The sequence below is a fragment of the Erinaceus europaeus genome, chromosome 5, assembly GCF_950295315.1.
Source record: "Erinaceus europaeus chromosome 5, mEriEur2.1, whole genome shotgun sequence".
Taxonomy (NCBI): Eukaryota; Metazoa; Chordata; class Mammalia; order Eulipotyphla; family Erinaceidae; genus Erinaceus; species Erinaceus europaeus.
Genome location: NC_080166.1, coordinates 112,357,405 through 112,378,210, shown reverse-complemented (window position 1 = coordinate 112,378,210; position 20,806 = coordinate 112,357,405). Strand labels below are relative to the sequence as shown.

Genomic DNA, 20,806 nt, shown 5'->3' with positions numbered 1-20,806 from the left:
CATGCTTGAGAGTTCAAGACTTTATCCACCATGCCAGCGGCTTGGCTGCTATGCATTTTCTTAAGAAATTAATTGTCCTGGGAGTTAGGCAGTAGCTCAGTGGGTTAAGCGCAGGGGATGCAAAAGCACAAGGACTGGCATAAGGATCCCGGTTCAAGGCCGTGGCTCCCCACCTGCAGGGGAGTCGCTTCACAGGCAGTGAAGCAGGTCTGCAGGTGTCTATTTTTCTCTCCCCTCTCTGTCTTCCCCTCCTCTCTGTATTTTTCTCTGTCCTATCCCACAACGATGACATCAATAACAATAGTAATAAAAAACAACAAGGGCAACAAAGGGGAATAAATAAATAAATATCAAAAAAAGAAATTAATTTTCCTTTCACAGCATAGGATATTTTAACCTTGAAAATTTTATTCACTTAATTTTGGATTTTTTTTAATTGAAAACTCTCAATAAGACAAATAGACAAGATTATAAATTACTAGAGCACTACATACAAAAACTCAAAGTACAGTTTCCATAAATTAGAAGCGGTTAGAATTATCATGAACTACTCTCTAACTTTGCTTAGGGATATTTAGAAACCAAATATTGAAATGAAGTAAAATATTAAATGCTTGATGGCCATTTGAAACACTATTGAAGAAAATCAATGAAACTGGACAAATTCAACTTCTGATTTAATTCTACTCTATCTAACCTTATTTGGTTGAGGTTCTGACTTTGGTTTGACCAGCTGAGTTCCTGGTGGTATCATCCCTTTAGGTGGATCTTTCACTTTTACTTCAAGGCCAGCATCTGTAAGAAAAGAAAGGTACATGTAACACTTGAGAATAAAAGGGAGGGAAGATCCTTGATCCTAAACTAATAAACATTCACAGCCTATTTAAAACAAGCATCTGAATTTTGCACCTCCAAGATGATTGATATTTAGTAGCTAGAGAAGAGAGAGAACTGCAAAACTGCCTAGACATCTCATGGATTTAAGAAAAAAGAGGAGAGTGGTCTGGGAAGTGGTGTAGTGGATAAAGCACTGGACTCTCAAGAGTGAGGTCCTGAGTTCAATCCTCAGCACAACATGTACCAGAGTGATGTCTGGTTCTTTCTATCTTTCAATAAATTAAATGAGATAGATAGATAGATAGATAGATAGAAAATTTTTAACTGAAATGATAATGGAAAATTACTTTTAAAGAAATCCTTATATGATCAAATGCAATTTCACAAACTGAATCAGAATACAACTCATCATTTATTATCATCTCATGTAGAGTGTTACAGAGCACCAAGAAGAAAGTCATAACTGACTAATCACTTTAGGAAAAGGAGTATTATAGTGACTATGGAGGTGATGACAATATTTGAAGACCTTATGAATGCACTAATTACTCACTATAAAGAAGGAAATAAAATCCCAGACAATATATGAAACTTGTTCATGTCTATGATACAGGTTAAAGAACAAGCAAGAACACAAAGATAGTTCTGATTCTAGTTCTGTGCACTAAGTAATTCATAACTTTAAAAATACCTATTTCAGGGGGTCGGGCGGTGGCGCAGTGGGTTAAGCGCATGTGGCGCAAAGCACAAAGACCGGCATAAGGATCCCGGTTCGAGCCCCCGGCTCCCCACCTGCAGGGGAGTCGCTTCACAGGCGGTGAAGCAGGTCTGCAGGTGTCTATCTTTCTCTCCTCCTCTCTGTCTTCCCCTCCTCTCTCCATTTCTCTCTGTCCTATCCAACAACGAACAATGGCAACAATAATAACCACGACGAGGTTACTACAACAACAAGGGCAACAAAAGGGGGAAAAAATGGCCTCCAGGAGCGGTGGATTCATGGTGCAGGCACCGAGCCCAGCAATAATCCTGGAGGGAAAATAAATAAATAAATAAATTTAAAAAAAAAAGAAAGAAAAAAAATACCTATTTCAATTCCATCAATGGTAACATGGATAGTGTAGAGTCCAATAGCTCCTGGAGTCCAATTTGCACAGTAAGTTCCATCATTATTGACACGAATGAGCATATTCTCACTGGGTCTGAAAAGAAAGAAGATGAATTTTCCTTTACTTTCTTAAGAAATTTTCTTTTCATTAACTATTTATTGGATAGAAACAGAGATAAATTGAGAGGGGGTGAGAAGGAATATAGAAAAGGAATGAGAGGATCTAGCATCACTGCTTCATTGCTTGTGAACCTTTCCCCCTACAGTTAGGGACTGAGGACCTGGTCACTTCACTCAGCCAGGTATGCCACCATCTGGCCCTAAAATTATTTTACTTTTCATTAAATCACTAACAGTATCATTGAAATATACCAGCAAACACAATTTCTGATCATATCAGTACAATCAATGTTAATCCTATCATTTTGTTATACTATGTTTTTCTACTCTTCAAAATGAACTTCATTTTTATTTGTTCACATCAAGCCTTACATCACTCCTCTTCTTCACTCTCAACTGAAGATAATAATGCTTTTCTTCTGTTGGAAAATAGAAGGAATCAGATCTAAACTCCTAACTGCAACTAAACTAATAAGACTATATCCCCCTACCCTGTCTCCTACCACAGTGGAAGAAATATCCTTGATCTATCTGGTCAGTCACTTTATTTGTGCTATGAAATTCTCTTTTTTAAAAAAATAGTGATTTAATAAAGGCTTACAAAATTATAAAATTACAGGGGTACAGTTCCACACCACAGATACTACCAAATTTCTGAACCTCTCCCCCAGCCCTGTTTAGCTACAGCCAACATAATTTTCAAAAGCCTTAGAGAAAGTTTTGTCACTTTTTTTTTTTTTACTACTACCTCATGAGTCTCAATTCCCTATATTCCACATATGAGTAAGCCATCTAGTAGTTGTCTTTTGCTTCTTTACTTATTCACTAAGCATAATAACCTCTGGTTCCATCTATCTTATTCTGCAGGACACAATGTAAACCTAACCAAATCTTTTGCCTAGGTTTTAATTGGGTTATTTGCTATTTTGTCATTGAACTGTGATATATATATATATATTTTTTTTTTTTAAACAGAGCACTGTTCAGCTCTGGCTAATGGTGGTTGGAGGGATTGAACCTGGGACTTTGGAGCCTCAGTCATGAGAGTCTGTTTGCATAACCATTATGCTACCTACCCTCCACCACTGTGATTTCTTTATTGATCTTTGACATCAAATTCTCCTTAGGTATGTGAAAGGCAAATTATCTTCTCTCAATTACAGAAGTACTTTTCTTTTCTTTTCTTGTTGGTATGCATGAGACCCCTTCTGTTTCATTTGGTTTAAATCCCCCCTGCTTAACACTATTCTATTTACATAACCACTTCATTCTATTTACATAACCTCTGTTAACAAGCACCTCCCTCCAGGGCATTGGTTCAATCCCCACTGTTTCATGATATGTTTTTGCTCCACCCCCCCCTCCTTGTCACACCCTGATCCCTTCTTTATCACACCCTGATTTTCACCAGTCACTTTTCTCTCCACCCTCTCTATGTCACATCCTGTTTCCACCCTACTTGGCAAGTATATATAAAGACAGCATTGTGAGTTTTACTTTACCTTGAGTTTAGCTTAGCTCGTCTTAGATTGTGCTGCGTCCTGCATAAAGAGATACTGCCTACAGCTCAACTATGAGTCCCTGGTCGTCTGTTACCTGCCCGTGAAGCCAGCCCGGCGAAAATAACATAACCCATCGAAAACGACATTTTCTTTTCCTTTTTTTTTTTTTTTTTGTCTTTGTTTTTACCAGAGTAATGCTCAGCTGTGGCCTGTGGTGCTGGGGACTGAACCTGGGACCTTTGGTATCTCAGGCATCTTCCCAGCCCTGGTTTGCTTTTCTACCCTTGTGGAATTTTCCTTCTATGTATAATAGCTTTTCAAATTATGTATTGCCACATATTTAATTGTGTTTTAGTTTCATTTGTGAATGGGTTGAGTTATCAAATACAACTTTGAAGTGTTTCACTGATGTTTTCTTCTATGTATTTTGTAGTTTAGAGTCTAATACCCAGATCTATCCATTTTGAGTTAATTTTGTGTATGGTGGTCTAGCTGCATTTTTTTCCTGGCATTTCTTTCAATAGTTCTTAGAAGGCCAGTAGTAGTAGCAAGTTTTTTAATTTTCTCCATGTTTGAGAACACCTATATTTCTCTCTCATATCTGAAAGCTAATTTTGCAGGGTAAGAGTACATGTGACTGACAAGTCTTATCTTTTATTACTTTAAATATGTTGTCCTATTTTTTGCTTGCATCTAGCATTTATGATAAGAAATGTGATGAAAGTCTGATAGTACTACTTTTTTTATGCTACTTTCTTACTTTTCCTAGGGGCCTGCAATATTTTTTCTTTCATATTTTTTCTTTGATAGTTTTGATAATTTTGAATTTTAATGTGTCTTGGTAATGTTGATGCTTTATCAGGTGGGGCACCCTGTAGATAATCATAGTTCAGAAATCTGGCTTTTCTCTCAGTGACCAGAATGCGTCAGTGCTGAACACTGTTCAGGAGTGAACATTTTTCTGCTATGATTTCTCTGAATATGGTCTCTGCTTCCTTTTCCTTCTCTTCTTCCCTTGGCAAGCCTATAATTCTTATAGCAGTTTTTCAAATGGAGTCTATTTCACAGAGAGTTGTTACATTTTCCTAAACCTTTCTTATCCATCATTTTGAATTCAGAGTGCCTGCACTGTACTTGCTAGTCCTGATATTTTCTCCTGTCTCACTAATTACTAGATTTTTGTCATTTGAGTCTGATACATATTTAAGTGTATTTGCATCCAATTCTGTTTGGAATTTTTCTCGCATATTTTCCATTGTCTGAGAGAATCACTCAAGTTCTTAATACATTTCTTTGAGGAAGAAGGGAAAGGAAAGGTATTGGGTTCTGCTGCACGATGGTGAAAATCAACCTAAATGTTTTGCAGTTACTTATGGCAGGAAGATGAGAAATTGTACACATTAGCAACAATCATACTGCAAACCATTAACCTCCAATAAGATGATTTAAAAATAGAAAAGAAAAAAAAGAGACTTCATTACTTAGGCTTAAGTACACAATGCATGTGAAAATGGCAAATGTCGATTTATTCTTTGTGAAGTTCTTTTGAATTCAATATAGTATATCCTTAAGAAAACCACACACTTATATCATAGTAGATATTTTGCAACTAAAACTTACCTAGAGTCAAAACAATCTCATGACTGCTAAACAAAGATTTATTTTCAAAGTATTGCTTTTCTGACAGAAAACTCTGAAACTAAACATTTCTACTTTGGGGGCCAGGAGGTGGTGCAGCTAAAGGGTTAAGCTCATATGGTGCGAATCACAAGCACCAGTCTAAGGATCTGGTTCAAGCCCTTGGCTCTCCACCTGCAGGGAGGGTCACAAGTGCTGAAACAGGTCGGTAGGGGTCTATAATTTCTCTCCCCCCTCTATCTTCCTATTCTCTCTTGATTTCTCTTTGTCCTATCCAACAATAACAAAAGTAACAACAACAGTAAGGGCAACAAAAACAGAAAAAAATGGCCTCCAGGAACAGTGGATTCGCGGTGCAGGCACGGAGCCCCAGTGATAACCCTGGAGGCAAAACAACAACAACAAAACAACAAAAAAACATTTCTACTTTGCATATATGTCAGTATGAAATCAAAGTAACTTTTGATTTCTACTAAATCCTGTGATATGTGATACTTTAACCATGCAGGCAGAATCACTGTAGTTTCCCTAAATTTTACTAGAAATGATGTCTTCCAAGAATAATTCTTCTAATAATATTTCCTAAGCAGCTATTTTTAAAAGTACTTCTAGTTACAAGAAATTAAAATAGAGGTGAGAATCTGCTTGAATCTGCAGTCAAAAGAATTATACAATGACTGAAAAATTATGACCTCTGAAATTAACGCAAATATTTATACAACTGAAAATAACAGCATAATTTATGCTACTACCTCTGTAACTCTTTAGATAAAGGAGGAAAGGAAAATATGGGGGGGAAATGTTGAAAACAAAATAGAAAATAAAACTGAATCATACAACTCCTAACAAGTCATTGTGTGTGCATACACATATGCATGTACATGTGCACACCTGTACCTCCCCCGCCCCCAACAAAGCATTCCAGAGCTTCAGATCTGTATGATATAACTACTCCTAGAAGTCGAAGTCTCTCCCTTCCTCCCTCCCTTCTTCTTCTTGTTCTCTCTCTCTCTCTTCCCCTCCTCTCTCCATTTCTCTCTGTCCTAACAATGACAACATCAATAACAAAAAAAAATAAGAGTAACAAAAGGGAAAATAAATAAATATAAAAATTTTTTAAAAAGAGAGGAGGGGAAGACAGAGATGGGGAGAGAAAGATAGACACCTGCAGACCTGCTTCACCACTTGTGAAGTGACCTCCCCTGCAAGTGGGGAGCCAGGACTCAAACCCAGATCCTTACACTGGTCTTTGCGCTTAGCGCCATTTTCGCTTAACCTGTTGCGCTACTGCCCAAACCCTCTTCCTTCCCTCCTTCCTTCCTTCCTTCCTTCCTTCCTTCCTTCCTTCCTTCCTTCCTTCCTTCCTCTTCTTCTTTTCTTTCTTTCTTCCTCTCTCTCTCTCTTCCTTCCTTTTATTTAAATTTAAGATAGAGAAAGATAGTGAGGGAAAAAAAGAGGTAGAGACACAGAAAGAGAAGGTAGACACCAAGACACCACAGTAACTGTCATGCATGGTGCTCTCATGATACCAGGCGCTCAAACACAGGTTGTTGTACCTGGGAAAGTGTGCACTCACTCTACCAGGTGAGCTATTTCTCAGTTCACAAATGTATTTTATTTATTTATTATATTTATTTATTGGATAGAGATAGCCAGAAATCAGGAAAGAAGGGGAAGACAGAGAAGGAGATAAGCAGAGAAATACCTGCAGACCTGCTTCCCCACTTGCAAAGATTTCCCCATGCAAGTGGGGATCAGGGGCTCAAACCTGGGTCCTTGCTCACAGTGAGTGCTTTACCAGGTGTACCAATACCTGGTCCCCTTACAAATGTATTTTAGATACTATTTTTTCTCTAGCACCACAGAATTATTTAACATACTAATAATTTTACAGTTTACTATAAATACATGCTATTTGCAAGTATATGCACTATTAATATGTGACAGATCTCTTCTGATGATTTTTCGAAGGATCTAATTTATTAATTATATTTGAGGGAGAGAGAGTGTCACATGAGGCAGAAAAGACAGAGACACATAAACTAAGAAAGAGAAAGAAAAAGAAACTACCTAGAGCTCTGTTCAGCTACATGTATTAGGGATCAAATTTGGAACCTTGGGCATGCAAAGCCAATTCTCTGCCACTTTAGATTTTTCCCCAGATGCTCTTCAGGACAGTTTTAAATGTTACAATGTTTTTCCTTTGGACAATTAAAACTAATGTAGAATTATTTTAGTTCAAAGAAGTATATGGGCAATTTTTTTTTTCTAATTTGAAAAAATTAATCCTTACCTCTTAGGAGTTGGTGATGCAAAACGCAGTTCTTCAAATGAGTAATTTTCATAAACCTTTAAGACAGAGACCAGTTAGAATCATCAAAATATTATAAATACTTTAATTGTTGTAATGGTAAGATATTCAATAAATGGTGCTGTGACAACTGTTTATTCACAAGGAGAAAAAGAAGAGAAAAAAAAAACCCTATATCAATTAGTTAATTGTTTGCAAAAAATCAGTGATGTGTTAAAGACCAAAATAGAACAAAAACAAAAACAAAAAAAAAAGAAAGAAAAAGAAAAAAGAAATCTCACTCAAAAGTGGAACTGATAAAACCTGGACAGAAAGGGAAAACAAAAAATAAAACTTAGACCCATATATCAACAAGCATACTGTAATCTAATAAAATCACAATAAAGTTAAATAGTAATGTTTCTAAGTACATTATAAGGTAAATTTTCTCTAAAGCAAAGTTACTCCAAAGAAAAAGGTATAGTCAGTTACCTTCATCATTGTAATGGCAATATATCTGGCCTCCTTCACTATCATTGGTTCATATGAAACATCCAGCTTTGGTGATGCCAACCCACCAAAGGTCATGTCAGTATTGGAAGATGCAGTTGTTGTTGCAGGACTGCCAGGGATCCTTTGACTTTTCTTTACTTGTTCTTGTTGTAAAGATGTTTTTTTCTGAGAAACAGGAACTGCTTTCACTTCCACCTAATAATGATGTTTTAAAAATCAAATAATATTTTTATGCAGTAGTTAGGACACATAAAAAAAAAGCATCTCACAATGAGAGACTCAAATGTCTATAAATCATATGTTATCCCTGGTTCTTCTTTAGGTTCCCTTTCAAACTTTTATATAATAGTGCCATAAAGACCTTCACGTAGTTACACATTTTGGATGGTGAGTTATGGTATTAAAAAAAGAGGTTTTTGTTTTTTGGAATTAATAGTCAAAGATATTAAAACAAAAAACATATGACATTCTTTAAAAAAAAAGGGAGTCGGGCGGTAGTGCAGTGGGTTAAGCGCAGGTTGCATGAAGTACAACGACCGGCCTATGGATCCTGGTTTGAGTCCTAGCTCCCCACAGGGGAGTCGCTTCACAGGTGGTGAAGCAGGTCTGCAGGTGTCTATCTTTCTCTTCCACCTCTTTGTTCTCCCTTCCTCTCTCAATTTCTCTCTGTCATATCTAACAACAACGGCATCAATAACAATAATAATAACTGTAACAACAATAAAAAAACAAGGGCAACAAAAGGGAAAACAAATAAAATATAAAAAAATTAAAAAGTAAAGAAAAATAATTTATATTGATTTGGTGCAGGAACTAACATTATTTTTGTCAAGCTACTCAAGCATAAATACTTTCTCACAATGTCTGGCATAGTTTAAAAGCATTGGTCTCAATTTTAGTTGAACTTTTCTGAAGAAGAAAGTTTGTTTTAAGCCGATACAAAAATTGTTTTTTTTTTTTTAACTGCAAGTTATAGATGACATGGTACTATTTTGATAAAAGAATGTACTATCTAATTTTATTAAAAGTAATGATAAGGGGAGTCGGGCTGTAGCACAGCGGGTTAAGCGCAGGTGGTGCAAAGCACAAGGACAGGCATAAGGATCCCGGTTCGAACCCCGGCTCCCCACCTGCAGGGGAGTCGCTTCACAGGCGATGAAGCAGGTCTGCAGGTGTCTGTCTTTCTCTCCTCCTCTCTGTCTTCCCCTCCTCTCTCCATTTCTCTCTGTCCTATCCAACAACGACAACAACAATATTAACTACAACAATAAAAAATCAACAAGGGCAACAAAAGGGAATAAAAAAAAAGTAATGATAAGGTGAAATTACCTACTCAGAGGAAAAAGAAACTTGTGACTTAAAAAAACTCTAAGCTGGGGGAGTCGGGCTGTAGCGCAGCGGGTTAAGCGCAGGTGGTGCAAAGCACAAGGACCGGCATAGGGATCCCGGTTCGAATCCCGGCTCCCCACCTGCAGGGGAGTCACTTCACAGGCGGTGAAGCAGGTCTGCAGGTGTCTATCTTTCTCTCCCCCTCTCTGTCTTCCCCTCCTCTCTCCGTTTCTCTCTGTCCTATCCAACAACGACAACAACAATAATAACTACAACAATAAAACAACAAGGGTAACAAAAAGGGAATAAATAAATAAAATTAAAAAAAAAACAAACACAAAAACTCTAAGCTGGAACTCCGGAGGTAGCGCAGCGGGTTAAGCTTAGGTGGTGCAAAGAGCAAGGACCGGCTTAAGGATAGAGGAGGAAAGAGGAGGGAAGTCGCTTCACAGGCGGTGAAGCAGGTCTGCAGGTGTCTATCTTTCTCTCCCCCTCTCTGTCTTCCCCTCCTCTCTCCATTTCTCTCTGTCCTATCCTAAAATGACAACATCAATAACAACAACAATAAAACAACAAGGAAAGCAACAAGGCAACAAAGGGGAATAAATAAATAATAATAAAAAATAAAAATAAACCCATTCTAACTTGAAAATATCCTAAGTTTAAAATGCAGACTGGGGACTGCAGCTGACTACTATGTAATCTAATACAGTGAGATAATATTAATGATGCAGTTCCTACTGAACACATAATTTTAATAGCACTGTAAATTTGGAATATTATAGTCAAAGATATATTATGTATCAATTTTTTCAGAAATATACATGACATATTTACACTAAAAGAAAATATTTCAAGGTTATATATATTATAATGTGACTTGAAATACCATTATTAATGTCACAGGATATAAGAATTCAAAGAGCCCTATATTCATCAAATACCATATGACTATTTCTTCCCCATTCTTTTTACAATTTAAATTTAAGTATTTATACTTTTTTAAATAAGTACTAATACTATGTTCTAAAGATTGATTCAAAGATATGCAATGTGTTTATAAAAGTATACAATATCTACAATGTATTTCACTGATTTTTTCAATGATTTCATAATATACTGAAGTTCTTCCCTCTGTATGCTTTCATTCTTTAAATGAATAATATTTTACCCTTCCTTAAAACCATAGTAACCAGCTACATGTAGAAAAGCAAACAAAAAGTAAAATAATTGCAGAACTGGAAACAAATCATTTCAGTAATTGTTTGACTTTCCCCATTAAATATATGTGAAAAGTGTACTACAAAGAACTATTAAATATGACAATACTAAATATCTATACTGTCTAAAATGGTATGTTTTAATAGTCAGTGTATAGATACTGACAGGTTAAATTCTGATGAATTACCTTCATATTGGGAACATGTACCACATCACCATATTGGTCTTTTGTTTGAACAGTTATGGTAGTAGGCCAACCACAACGAATATCATCCTTATTAAGGATCAAAGATGTTTTCTGAGGATCAGCATAGGAATCTGGCTGAAGCCACCTAATAGTAATCAAACAAATGTAAAACAAACACTCATCAATATCTTCAATATTTAATGCTAAATTAAGCCAAATGAATAAAATGAGTATCAAATAAAATGCTGAAATAATATCTTTATTTCTGATGCAGTGATAACCACCCCAAACATTATCTAGAAACTATGACAATTCACTAAAAAGAAGCAAAAGTACACAAGTGCTTAAACATGAAAAAGAAAGAATTTTAAAATCAGAATGTTATTTTTGATATGTTTTAACATGCTTTATTTGTGATTAATTATGGGTTACAAGATTGTAAGGTTACAGTGTAGTTTCATACCACACCGACCAAAAAACTAACTAGACCAGATTTAAAATAACCAAGAAAGTGAATTTATGTTGTATACAAGAGAAGTTCGAGGACATTAATTGAATGAATTTAGGTTGTGTATAAATTGAAGTTCTGAGTGTACTAGTTGCAATATTTTCCAACTTGAAGATTTACAATTTCTCCACAAATTCAGGGACAGAAGAAGCATTCTGCTTACTGAAAAGCATCTTGAGTTCAAGGTCTATTGTCCATTTTCTCTTTCTACAATTTCTCAACTATTTTCATCATTACCATTTAAAAAATATTTCATTTATTTATTATCTACTGGTTAGAGAGAAGGGAAGAAGATAAAGACAGTCAGAAAATCAAAGAGAGATACCTACAACACTGCTTCACTGATTATGAAAATTTCCCCCTGCAGGTGGGGATCAGGGGCCTGAACCCAGGTTCTTGCACATTGTAACAAGTGTGGTCAACTGGGTGCACTACTGCCTGCCTTCCCCATATGTAGTTTTCTACAGTTTGTGCTATCTACTCCTAGATTGATTTCTATGAGTGAAGCTATATTCAATCTGTCCTATGAAATGAGCAATAATTCTATATGTATTACATAAAAAATGTCCACAAAGACAGTAGTAAAGATGACTTAAAATATTTTTTTAATTTTTCTATTCAATCATTCTGATTTGTAAATACTTAATAGTAACTTTTTAAAGAAATCTTTTAAACAATTTTTTTAAATCTTTGCCTGTTGGATAGAGACAGTCAGAAATTGAGAGGGAAGGGAGAGATAGAGAAGGAGAGAGACAGAGAGACACCTGCAGCACTGCTTCACCACTTGGGAAGCTTTCTCTCTGCAGGTGGGGACCAGGGTTCGAAGCTGGGTTCTTGCACACTGCAACATGTGCGCTCAACCAGGTGCAACACCACCTGGCCCCCCCCCTTTTTTTTTGCCTCCAGCTTCTGGGGTTCAGTGCCACCACTATGAATCTACCACTGCTATAGGCATGTTTTCTTTTTCATTTTTTCTTTTTTTATTTTATTCAGTCTGACAGAGAGAAATTGAAAGGAGAAAGAGAGAAAATGGGGGAGGAGAAGAAGATAAGATACTTGCAGACCTGCTTCACTGCTTGTGAAGCCTCCCCTGTATAGGTAGGGGCTTGAACTTGGTCCTTACTTGGGTCCTTGCACATAGTACTATGTGTGCTTAACTAGGTGCACCAAAACATAGTATCCAATTGTAATACTTTTATAATTAGTAGAACGTAGTTAGATCATATTTTTACTAGTAAAAATCACACCAAACTATGATTTTATTTTATCTTAAAAAAAAAAAAAAAAAAAACAAGGCCAGGTGTTAGCACACCTAGTTGAACACACACATTACTATAGATGAAGGCACCAGTTCAAGCCCAAAGTCCACACTGGCAGGTGGAAAGTTTTTTTTATTTTACTGGAGGTAGGGAGAGGTAATAGTTGATAGTATAATTTTTAACACAGTTACAACCTCCCATCTGGCCTTGATAGGTGTGTAGGAGACACATCCAGGACCCTAATGTCTTCATTCTGTCCATTTCCAACCTGCTCCAGAGTCCTTTGCTTTGGTACAATATGCCACACCCAGTCCAAGTTTCACCTTAAATTTTCCCTTTGTCTTAAGTTCCATCTATAAGTGAAATCATTCTGTATTATCCTTTCTCTTTCTGGCTTGTCTCACTCAGTATGTTGCCTTTAAGTTCTACCTACAATACTGCACAGGAGATTCATTATTTTCAATAGCTGCATAGTACCCACTGTGTGTATGAACCATAACTTCTTAGCCATTCGTCTGCCATAGGACATAAAGGTTGCTTCTAAGTTTAGGCTATTACAAACTGTGTTGCTATGAACATTGGTATGGACAGGTCTTTTCAGATAGGTGTTTTTGTTTTCCCTGGGTAAATCCCTAGCAAAGGGATTGCTGGGTTATAAAGTCCATTTCTAGAGTTCTGATGAATCTCTAGATCATCCATTTTCCACAGGGATTAGACCAACTTACATTCCACAACAGACTTTCTTTGAGAGGTTTAGCAGTGCTGCAGGTGCCTCTCTATTTCTCACTATCTCTATCTCTTACACTTTATCACCAAAATAAAAAAAAAAAAAAGGCCATCAGAAGTCATCCAAAGTGGTAGAGTCATCATATATGCACTGAGCCCGAGCAGTAACACTACTAGTTAAAAAAAAAGGGCATTTTAATATTTTAATAACCACCCTCATTTATCTTTATAAGACTGAAGCCACTAACTATAGTATTTAAAATGCATTACCTTGCAAGCCTTCCACCACTTGATCCTGGAACACAAGCAATAAAGTCATCCAGAAAGGATTGTTCATTACTTTGAATCTGAAGTGGTAAGTTTCCTTCAAGAGCCTCCAATATAGTTGGTGAGTGAGAAAGAGCTAACCCCTTTCCAAGTATACCAGAATGGGTTTTGCACACCTATTAAATAAAATAAAACAAAAGAGAACACATATATTTTTAAATAAATAATTTTATTATGGTATTTTTAAAAATCTGTGCTCACTTTTATAGAGAACTTTTTGAGGAAATCATTTTATTTCCATTCCCCAATGTCTTTTCCTTTAATCTATAAAGTAGAAAGTTTTAGGATGAAAATATGATAATAATCAGTCTCTTTCTATACAAATAAGTGAATTATCAGGTATTTGCATGCTAGCTGAAATGGTACATACTTCCTATTATAGCTATTGAGTGCAGAGCTTCGATCTACAGACAGCTGTAGAAGCCAGTTTCTCTTTTTTCGTCCTCTCCTTAGCCCCATAACATCTTTAGGTGATACTGTCTTTGTCTTAGGTGAGTGGGAAACATGGTCTTGAATTGGACAAAAATGGAACATTGACTGTAGCTGCACCTAAACTACAACAGCGCCTTGAAACTTCTTAAAACAGAAACAAGAAAGATAATGAAAATTTTAGTTTGCATGGCCCGTGTTTATGGTGGCCAGGTGGTGGTGCACCTGGGAGAGCACAATTATAACAGTGCTCAAGGACTGGGTTCAAACATGAGGCCCCCACATGCAGAGGGGAAGCTTCATGCACGTTTTTCTACCTATTATCTGTCTATCTATGGATCTATCGTCTAGCTCCTCCTTCCCTCTCAGTTTCTCTCTGTCTTTGTCAAATAAACAAATAAATATAGGGGGTCGGACAGTAGCACAGCAGGTTAAGCATGCGTGGTGTGAAGTCAGGGACCCACCTAAGGATGCTGGTAGAGCCCCTGGCTCCCTACCAACAGGGAGGTAGCTTCACTGGGAATGAAACAGGTCTGCAGGTGGTCTTTCTTTCCCTCTTTCTGTCTTCCCCTCCTCTCTCCATTTCTCTCTGTCCTATCCAACAACAACGGCATCAATAACAACAATAATAACTACAATAATAAAACAACAAGGGCAACAAAAAGGGGATAAATAAATAAATAAAATGTGATCACTTCCCATTGGTATTAGAGGACCTAAGTACCTAAGTCTCTAACTCCTAGTTAGCTGAATCCTTAGACATGTTACATATTTCTTCAGTTACTATAATTTTGAGATGTAGTTGCAAACAAGAGATTATCTTTTTTAATTTATTTTTATTTTTTGCATCCAGGGTTGTCACTGGGGCTCAGTGCTGCCACTATGAATACATTGCTCCTAGCAGCTTTTTTTTTCCGCATTTTATTTGATAGGACAGAGAGAAACTGAGAGGGATGGGGGGAGACAGAAAGGGAAAGAGAGGGTAGGGACAGTGATACATTGGGTTAAGTACACATAATGCAAAGCACAAGAAAGTTAGGATCTATGTCTTGCACTAGAGGTAATATCCACCAAACAGTACCGTAAGAGGAAGCAAGGAAAAAATGAATATTATCTTTATAGATGTCAGTGAAGAACTTAACAAGTGAGTCATATACTCTCAAAAGAAATAAAACTGATCTCAGCAAAAACAATCTAAGTTAAAGTACAAAGTTTATTCATAAAAATGTGAATTTTTGACTGAATTTGGAGTAGAGCACCAAAGTAAAAACTCTGGGATAAGGGTGAAAGTGTATGTTCAGCTTCATGGGGTGGGCTGGGGAGGGATGTTAGAGGGTGGGGTAGGGGAGCATAGTCTTTTGGTGGTGGGGATGGTGTTTATGTACACTCCTATTAATCTGTAGTCATATCAAATTATATATATATATATTATGTAACAGTACCTGTAGTGCAGCTTCTTCAAGAATTTCAAGATCTTCCTCCAGTTCATTGCCTGTTGAATAAATGGAGAGTTTCACTAAAGCATGTCAATCAGTACATAGGTTTAATATTTTGGTACTATACATTCATTATGTCTTTTTCACAAATATGATACTATAGAGTGAAAAGAGCTATCAGAATTTTGGATAATTATCAGCGTCTTACATTTTAAAATATAATTTTTAGTGTGAATATAAGTGCTAACCACAAGTTAATACTTAAACATCAGCCAGTGATTTATTATTAATACATGCAAATTACTGAATTTAGTGTATTTACATTTTTTTATCTCACCAAAGTCAAGGCAAATACTCAGAAAGTGAACATTTATATTTCAACTGCCTTATAGCCTCTTGATAGCATTCTGTTCATCTTTGAAATGTTGGGAAATCCTAGTTTTGATCATTGATAATTTTTTTCTGTACTTGCCATTTCTTCCTATCTTATTTTTTATATAGTTCCATGCATTTGAATATCAACTGTGTTCAAATGGCATTACTAGCGACTATCCCCTGAGCATTAGTGAATATTTAATTGTCTACTTCGTATGTTCACCAGGAAATTTAAAAATTATTTTAGATTTTTGGTTGAGTATTATATATACAGTGCTTACTTCTGTGGATGCTACACACCACGTTTTGGATTAGGAGGGCATGTGTTTGCATGTATGAATTAAAAAGAATAGAGGATGGCTGGAAAATAGGATATATATATATATAGTGCACTGCTTCAGCACAGGACCCAGGCTCGAGCCTGGGTCCATGCTCCCAGAGTGATAAAGAATAGGAAAGCTTTCAAGGAAGCGGATGGGATACAGAATTCTGGTGGTGGAAATTGTTTGGAACTGTATCCCTCTTATCCTCTGGTCTTGTCAATATTTTTTATTTTATAAATAAATTAAATAATAATAATGATAAAGACAACTGAAAACTCTTTTTGTTGTTGTTTTTTCCTTGCTCTCCTTTTTTTTTTTTATAAAATGGAAACACAAACAAAACATGTTTTTTTTTTTAAACTTAACTATCAGTATATGAGCAGTTACAACTCATGAATGTATATAGGTTACTATGAAATTCATTTTGCTAACAAAATTTCAATAATGAATATGATATATTCTTAAAATTTGAGAAATAATGAACAATAGTACTTTATTAGACTCACCAGTAGGAAGTGCTAGGTCCTTTTTCATCAAAGCTGCTGCACAAACCCCACCAAGATTGGCTAATTCTTTTTCCAACTGTATGACTCCCTAAAGGATTGGGGAGAGAGAAAGCCTCTTTATTTAAAACATGTTTGGGAGAAAACATAAATTACCAACAAAATGTGACTTGCTCAAACATGACTTTAAAAATTAGAAGGAAATATATGTTTGACTGTGGTTAAATTAAGAGTAGAAAGGATTCAGGGGCTTGTCGGTAGCACACCTGGTTAAGCACAGACATTATAGTGTGCAAGGACCCTGGTTTAAGGCCATGGGGTCCCCACCTGCAAGGGGGAAGCTTCATAAGCACTGAAGTAGTGTTGCAGGTATCTCTTCCTCTTTCAGTCTCTATTACCACATCCCTCTTGATTTCTGTCTTTGTCCTAAATAAATAAATAAATGTTGAGAGAAATGTAGAAGAGATTCAATGATATGTTTTCATTGGTTATAACAGGTGTACAGGCTCACTGTGCAGAGAATTTTCATTCATTAATTTGAGGGCACTGATGATTTTTTTCATCTTGATTTTGCTCACTTGAAAAGTTTTAGGGAAAGCATTCAGGATCATTGTAAAATCAGATTCTACTCTTCACTCAGGTATAAATACTCAAGCATGTTTAGAAAAGGAATTATTATATTTAATCTTCATAGGTTGGGTCATACCATACAGATTCCATTCTCAATGTATTAAAAGTAGAAAAAATGCACATAAAGCTTTAATAGATATATTTTAAACAATAAACCAATAGCATGAAATACATTTCAAATTTCTGTAGTCAGCAGATACGATTTAAATGACTTAAATCAACAGTAATCCTTAGAAACATAATCATCCTTAACAGAAACAGAAGATAACTAACTCATTCTTACCTCATCAGGCCCAGGGCTAAATTCATATCCAATCGCAAAACACTTGAAACCATAGAAAGAGGCTTTGTCATCTTTCACATAATCTGAAGCAGTTTCCAAAGAAAAAAGGGCTTCATTTCCTAGTGAATTAAAATGAATTCTGAATTCAAAACATTTTTATTAAAGTTTCCCTCTCTTTTAAAGTCTCAGTTTAGATGTTTGGGCAAGTCATAGGCTAATAAATCCTAGACATTTCTGTATTTGTTTCTAATATTTACTTGAACAAAACTGCTACACGTAAACCCAGAAACAACAGTACTATTCCAAGAAAATTTACTATTTCTTTACGATCAAATTCTCCTTTTTCAATTTCAATAACTTTAAGTTACAAATGAAAACATTTTTCAAATACTTCTCAGTGCGGTTAACTTTCCCTATTGGAAAGTGATTACAGACCATAAATTAACTCTGCCTGTTCTTTTCATTAATGACAGGTCAGTAGAAAGAATCTGAATTCAAACTGAATAGTTTGAAAGATCACAAAAATACTTACTGTTCATGTTTTTTTTAATTACAAATCTACGTAAGATATTAAAAGTACAAATTTTCTCCTAAAGAAAAGCATTGGTAACAGCAATAACAAAAGCATATTCTCTCCCTGTCTTAGTTGCCTCTATGCCCTTCTCTTATAGTTTAAAGCCCAAAGGTAAGCAAGCCAACATCAACACAACTCAGAAAGTGGTTTACCAACTCTCTTGAAAGAAAATGCTTTGGTAAAGCTAATTTTTTATGCTATCTTCAAAACATTCTCTTGTCTAAAATCTAATTATGATGGGCTTGCCTCGAACATCTAATTTACTCAACTATAATCTAGATAAATTATTTTAATCCCTAAAGAAATGTTCTAAAAAATGCATCCATAATAAATACAAGTTGTCAAATCTTTTACCATAAAAAAAAATAAATAAATTACCTGGTAACACTAAAACCATAGTAGGCCATCCAGAGGATCCTGAAAATTTCTTTAATTCTATCCATGAGTTAAGATTTTCATGAACAGATGGCAATTTTGGTCCATATCCTGAATTCTGAAAAGTTCTGACAGGAATCAACAAACGAAGGACATCTTCTGACTGTGCAGTACCACACTGAGGGTCAAATTCAATTGTCATCCATCGTACACATTCTGGAAATGTCACCTGAGATCAACAGGGAAACTTGCATGGTTAAGATTTTTTTTGTTTTTATAAATTTTTTGTTTTAAAAGCTGCATGTCATACATACTCCAAAGACTCATAAATGCACTTTTATATAGGAAAAGACAAATATATGGAAATAAATGGACTATGTTCAACTAAATGTTGATGACTACTGAATCTGGATTGATAGATAAGTGCACTTATAGTAACTTGTCCTTTCATAAGTTTATTATTTTCTAAAACAGAAAACTGAATACTTTAGAAGCATGTAAAACTCTAAGCCAGTGAAGTAAAAAATGCTCTACCTTAATTTACACGATACATTTACAAGGGATAAGTACTTTGATACAGCACTTACAGATGTTTTATATATTTACACTGTGTACACTGGAATGCTATAAATCTTACATTGGGTATGCAGGATTTTCAGATCTCAGGCTATGGCATAAATAACATTAAAGAATATAATTTTTAATTTTAGATACTTAAACCTACTACTACTATATACTCTACAGTTAGTATTTTGCACTGGACTTGTAAAGAGACATGAAAAAAAAAATCTCATAAACTGTATAAACCTATACTCTATACATCCTACAACAGTACACCTAATTACTATATAGTAGAAATTTCATCCTAAAATCTTTTGTGTAACTGACAACACTTAACCATTTGCAGATTCTCTATATAATCATTATAATACAATACATTTCTGAACAAAGGCAAAGTATCCATTAAGACATCACTATAAAATATCAAGCCATGTTTTAAACTTAAATGCTCCCTAGGACTCAGTGCCCACCTTGTAGTGCATCACACATGCAGGTTTATAGGGATGCTCACTCTCTATTACGGCATAGTGATTAGAGGTTGTACAGGCAGAAAGGCCTTGTTCAGGTTGGTTTCCTGTGGTACTATCAGTTGACTGATTAGGATTGAATGCAGGGGGTGCATACTTCTGATTCAGAATGGCAACTGAGGGAAGCAACTGCTGGACAAGACCAAAGACTTCTACAGCCACCTAGTATTTAAAAAAAATGAAATAAAGAAGGCAAAAAAAAAAAAACATTAAATGAGATCATGTGAAAGTTCTTCTAAAATAATTAAGACTGTTGGTTATCCTTATTATTGAGTCTCTTCATCAAGAGTTTCTTCTATGTTTTCATTCAAAGAGAAATTTGTTCTATGGGGAGTGAATATTTATCTCAAATGTTCTTAAAATTATATGAAAATAACTTACTATGTTTAAACACCTTTGCCGTTTTTGTTGCCTATGATCTACTACGTATTTTATATCAACAATGATTTTAAAAAGTTCTTTCATTTTACTATTTATCTATTTAAAATACTTAAACTCTTAGATTATCATTTGTATTCAAAATACAGAATATTTGACACCAGAGCTCATATTTTCAAAAAACAATTATCTCTCTTTACACATTGATTTCTGAAAAATTCAAATATTTCAACATAAAGCCAATAAATAGTCAACTAATATAAAAGACCAAGAATATAAAGGTTTAATAATTACTATCATTTAACATATCTATCTCTGCTACATGTCACCAGGGTTATCACTGGGATGCAGTGCTAGCACTGCAAATTCACTGCTCCCAGTGACCATTTTTCCTTTTTCTTTTTTTCCTACTTTATTTGATCAGACAGAGAGAATTTGAGAGAGGAGGGGGAGACAGAGAAGGAGAGAGAAAGACAGACACCTGCAGACCTGCTTTACTAATGTGAAGCGTACCCCTGCAGGTGGAGAGTAGGGGCTCTAACCCAGGTCCATGCACATGATAATATATGTGCTTAACCAAGTGAGCCACTGCCCAGCCCCCAAAACAATATTTTTTTAAAAAAATCTATAAAGTCTAAAATCTGATGTTTTAAAAAGTACTCAACATTATAGAATTAAATTACATACCTTGGGTATAGCAGCAGCTACTGGTCCTATGTAGGCTATAATAAGGGGAAGCAGCATGGAAAATAGACTGGAAGAGCTAAGCAGTTCTGGAATGTCATCAGCTAAAAAAAAGGCATTAAAATTATAGTTAGGAGGAAACTTCAGTGTAATATACTACGCTAAT

General features: G+C 35.5%; 1 protein-coding gene across 12 annotated transcripts in view; it reads right to left on the bottom strand.

The window, feature by feature from the left end:
• The window catches only part of MYCBP2 (MYC binding protein 2), a 238,289-nt gene that overhangs the window by 84,461 nt on the left and 133,022 nt on the right, over nt 1-20,806 (bottom strand). For all 12 annotated transcript variants that reach the window (XM_060191609.1, XM_060191610.1, XM_060191613.1 and 9 more), the window contains 12 exons: nt 20,644-20,744; nt 19,522-19,740; nt 18,494-18,719; nt 17,542-17,660; nt 16,632-16,719; nt 15,434-15,483; nt 13,506-13,678; nt 10,743-10,887; nt 7,985-8,200; nt 7,496-7,551; nt 1,921-2,036; nt 698-795 (listed from right to left, as the gene is read on the bottom strand). In XM_060191609.1, coding sequence (XP_060047592.1) covers nt 698-795; nt 1,921-2,036; nt 7,496-7,551; nt 7,985-8,200; nt 10,743-10,887; nt 13,506-13,678; nt 15,434-15,483; nt 16,632-16,719; nt 17,542-17,660; nt 18,494-18,719; nt 19,522-19,740; nt 20,644-20,744 — 1,607 coding nt within the window. The remainder of the gene's footprint in view (nt 1-697; nt 796-1,920; nt 2,037-7,495; nt 7,552-7,984; nt 8,201-10,742; nt 10,888-13,505; nt 13,679-15,433; nt 15,484-16,631; nt 16,720-17,541; nt 17,661-18,493; nt 18,720-19,521; nt 19,741-20,643; nt 20,745-20,806) is intronic.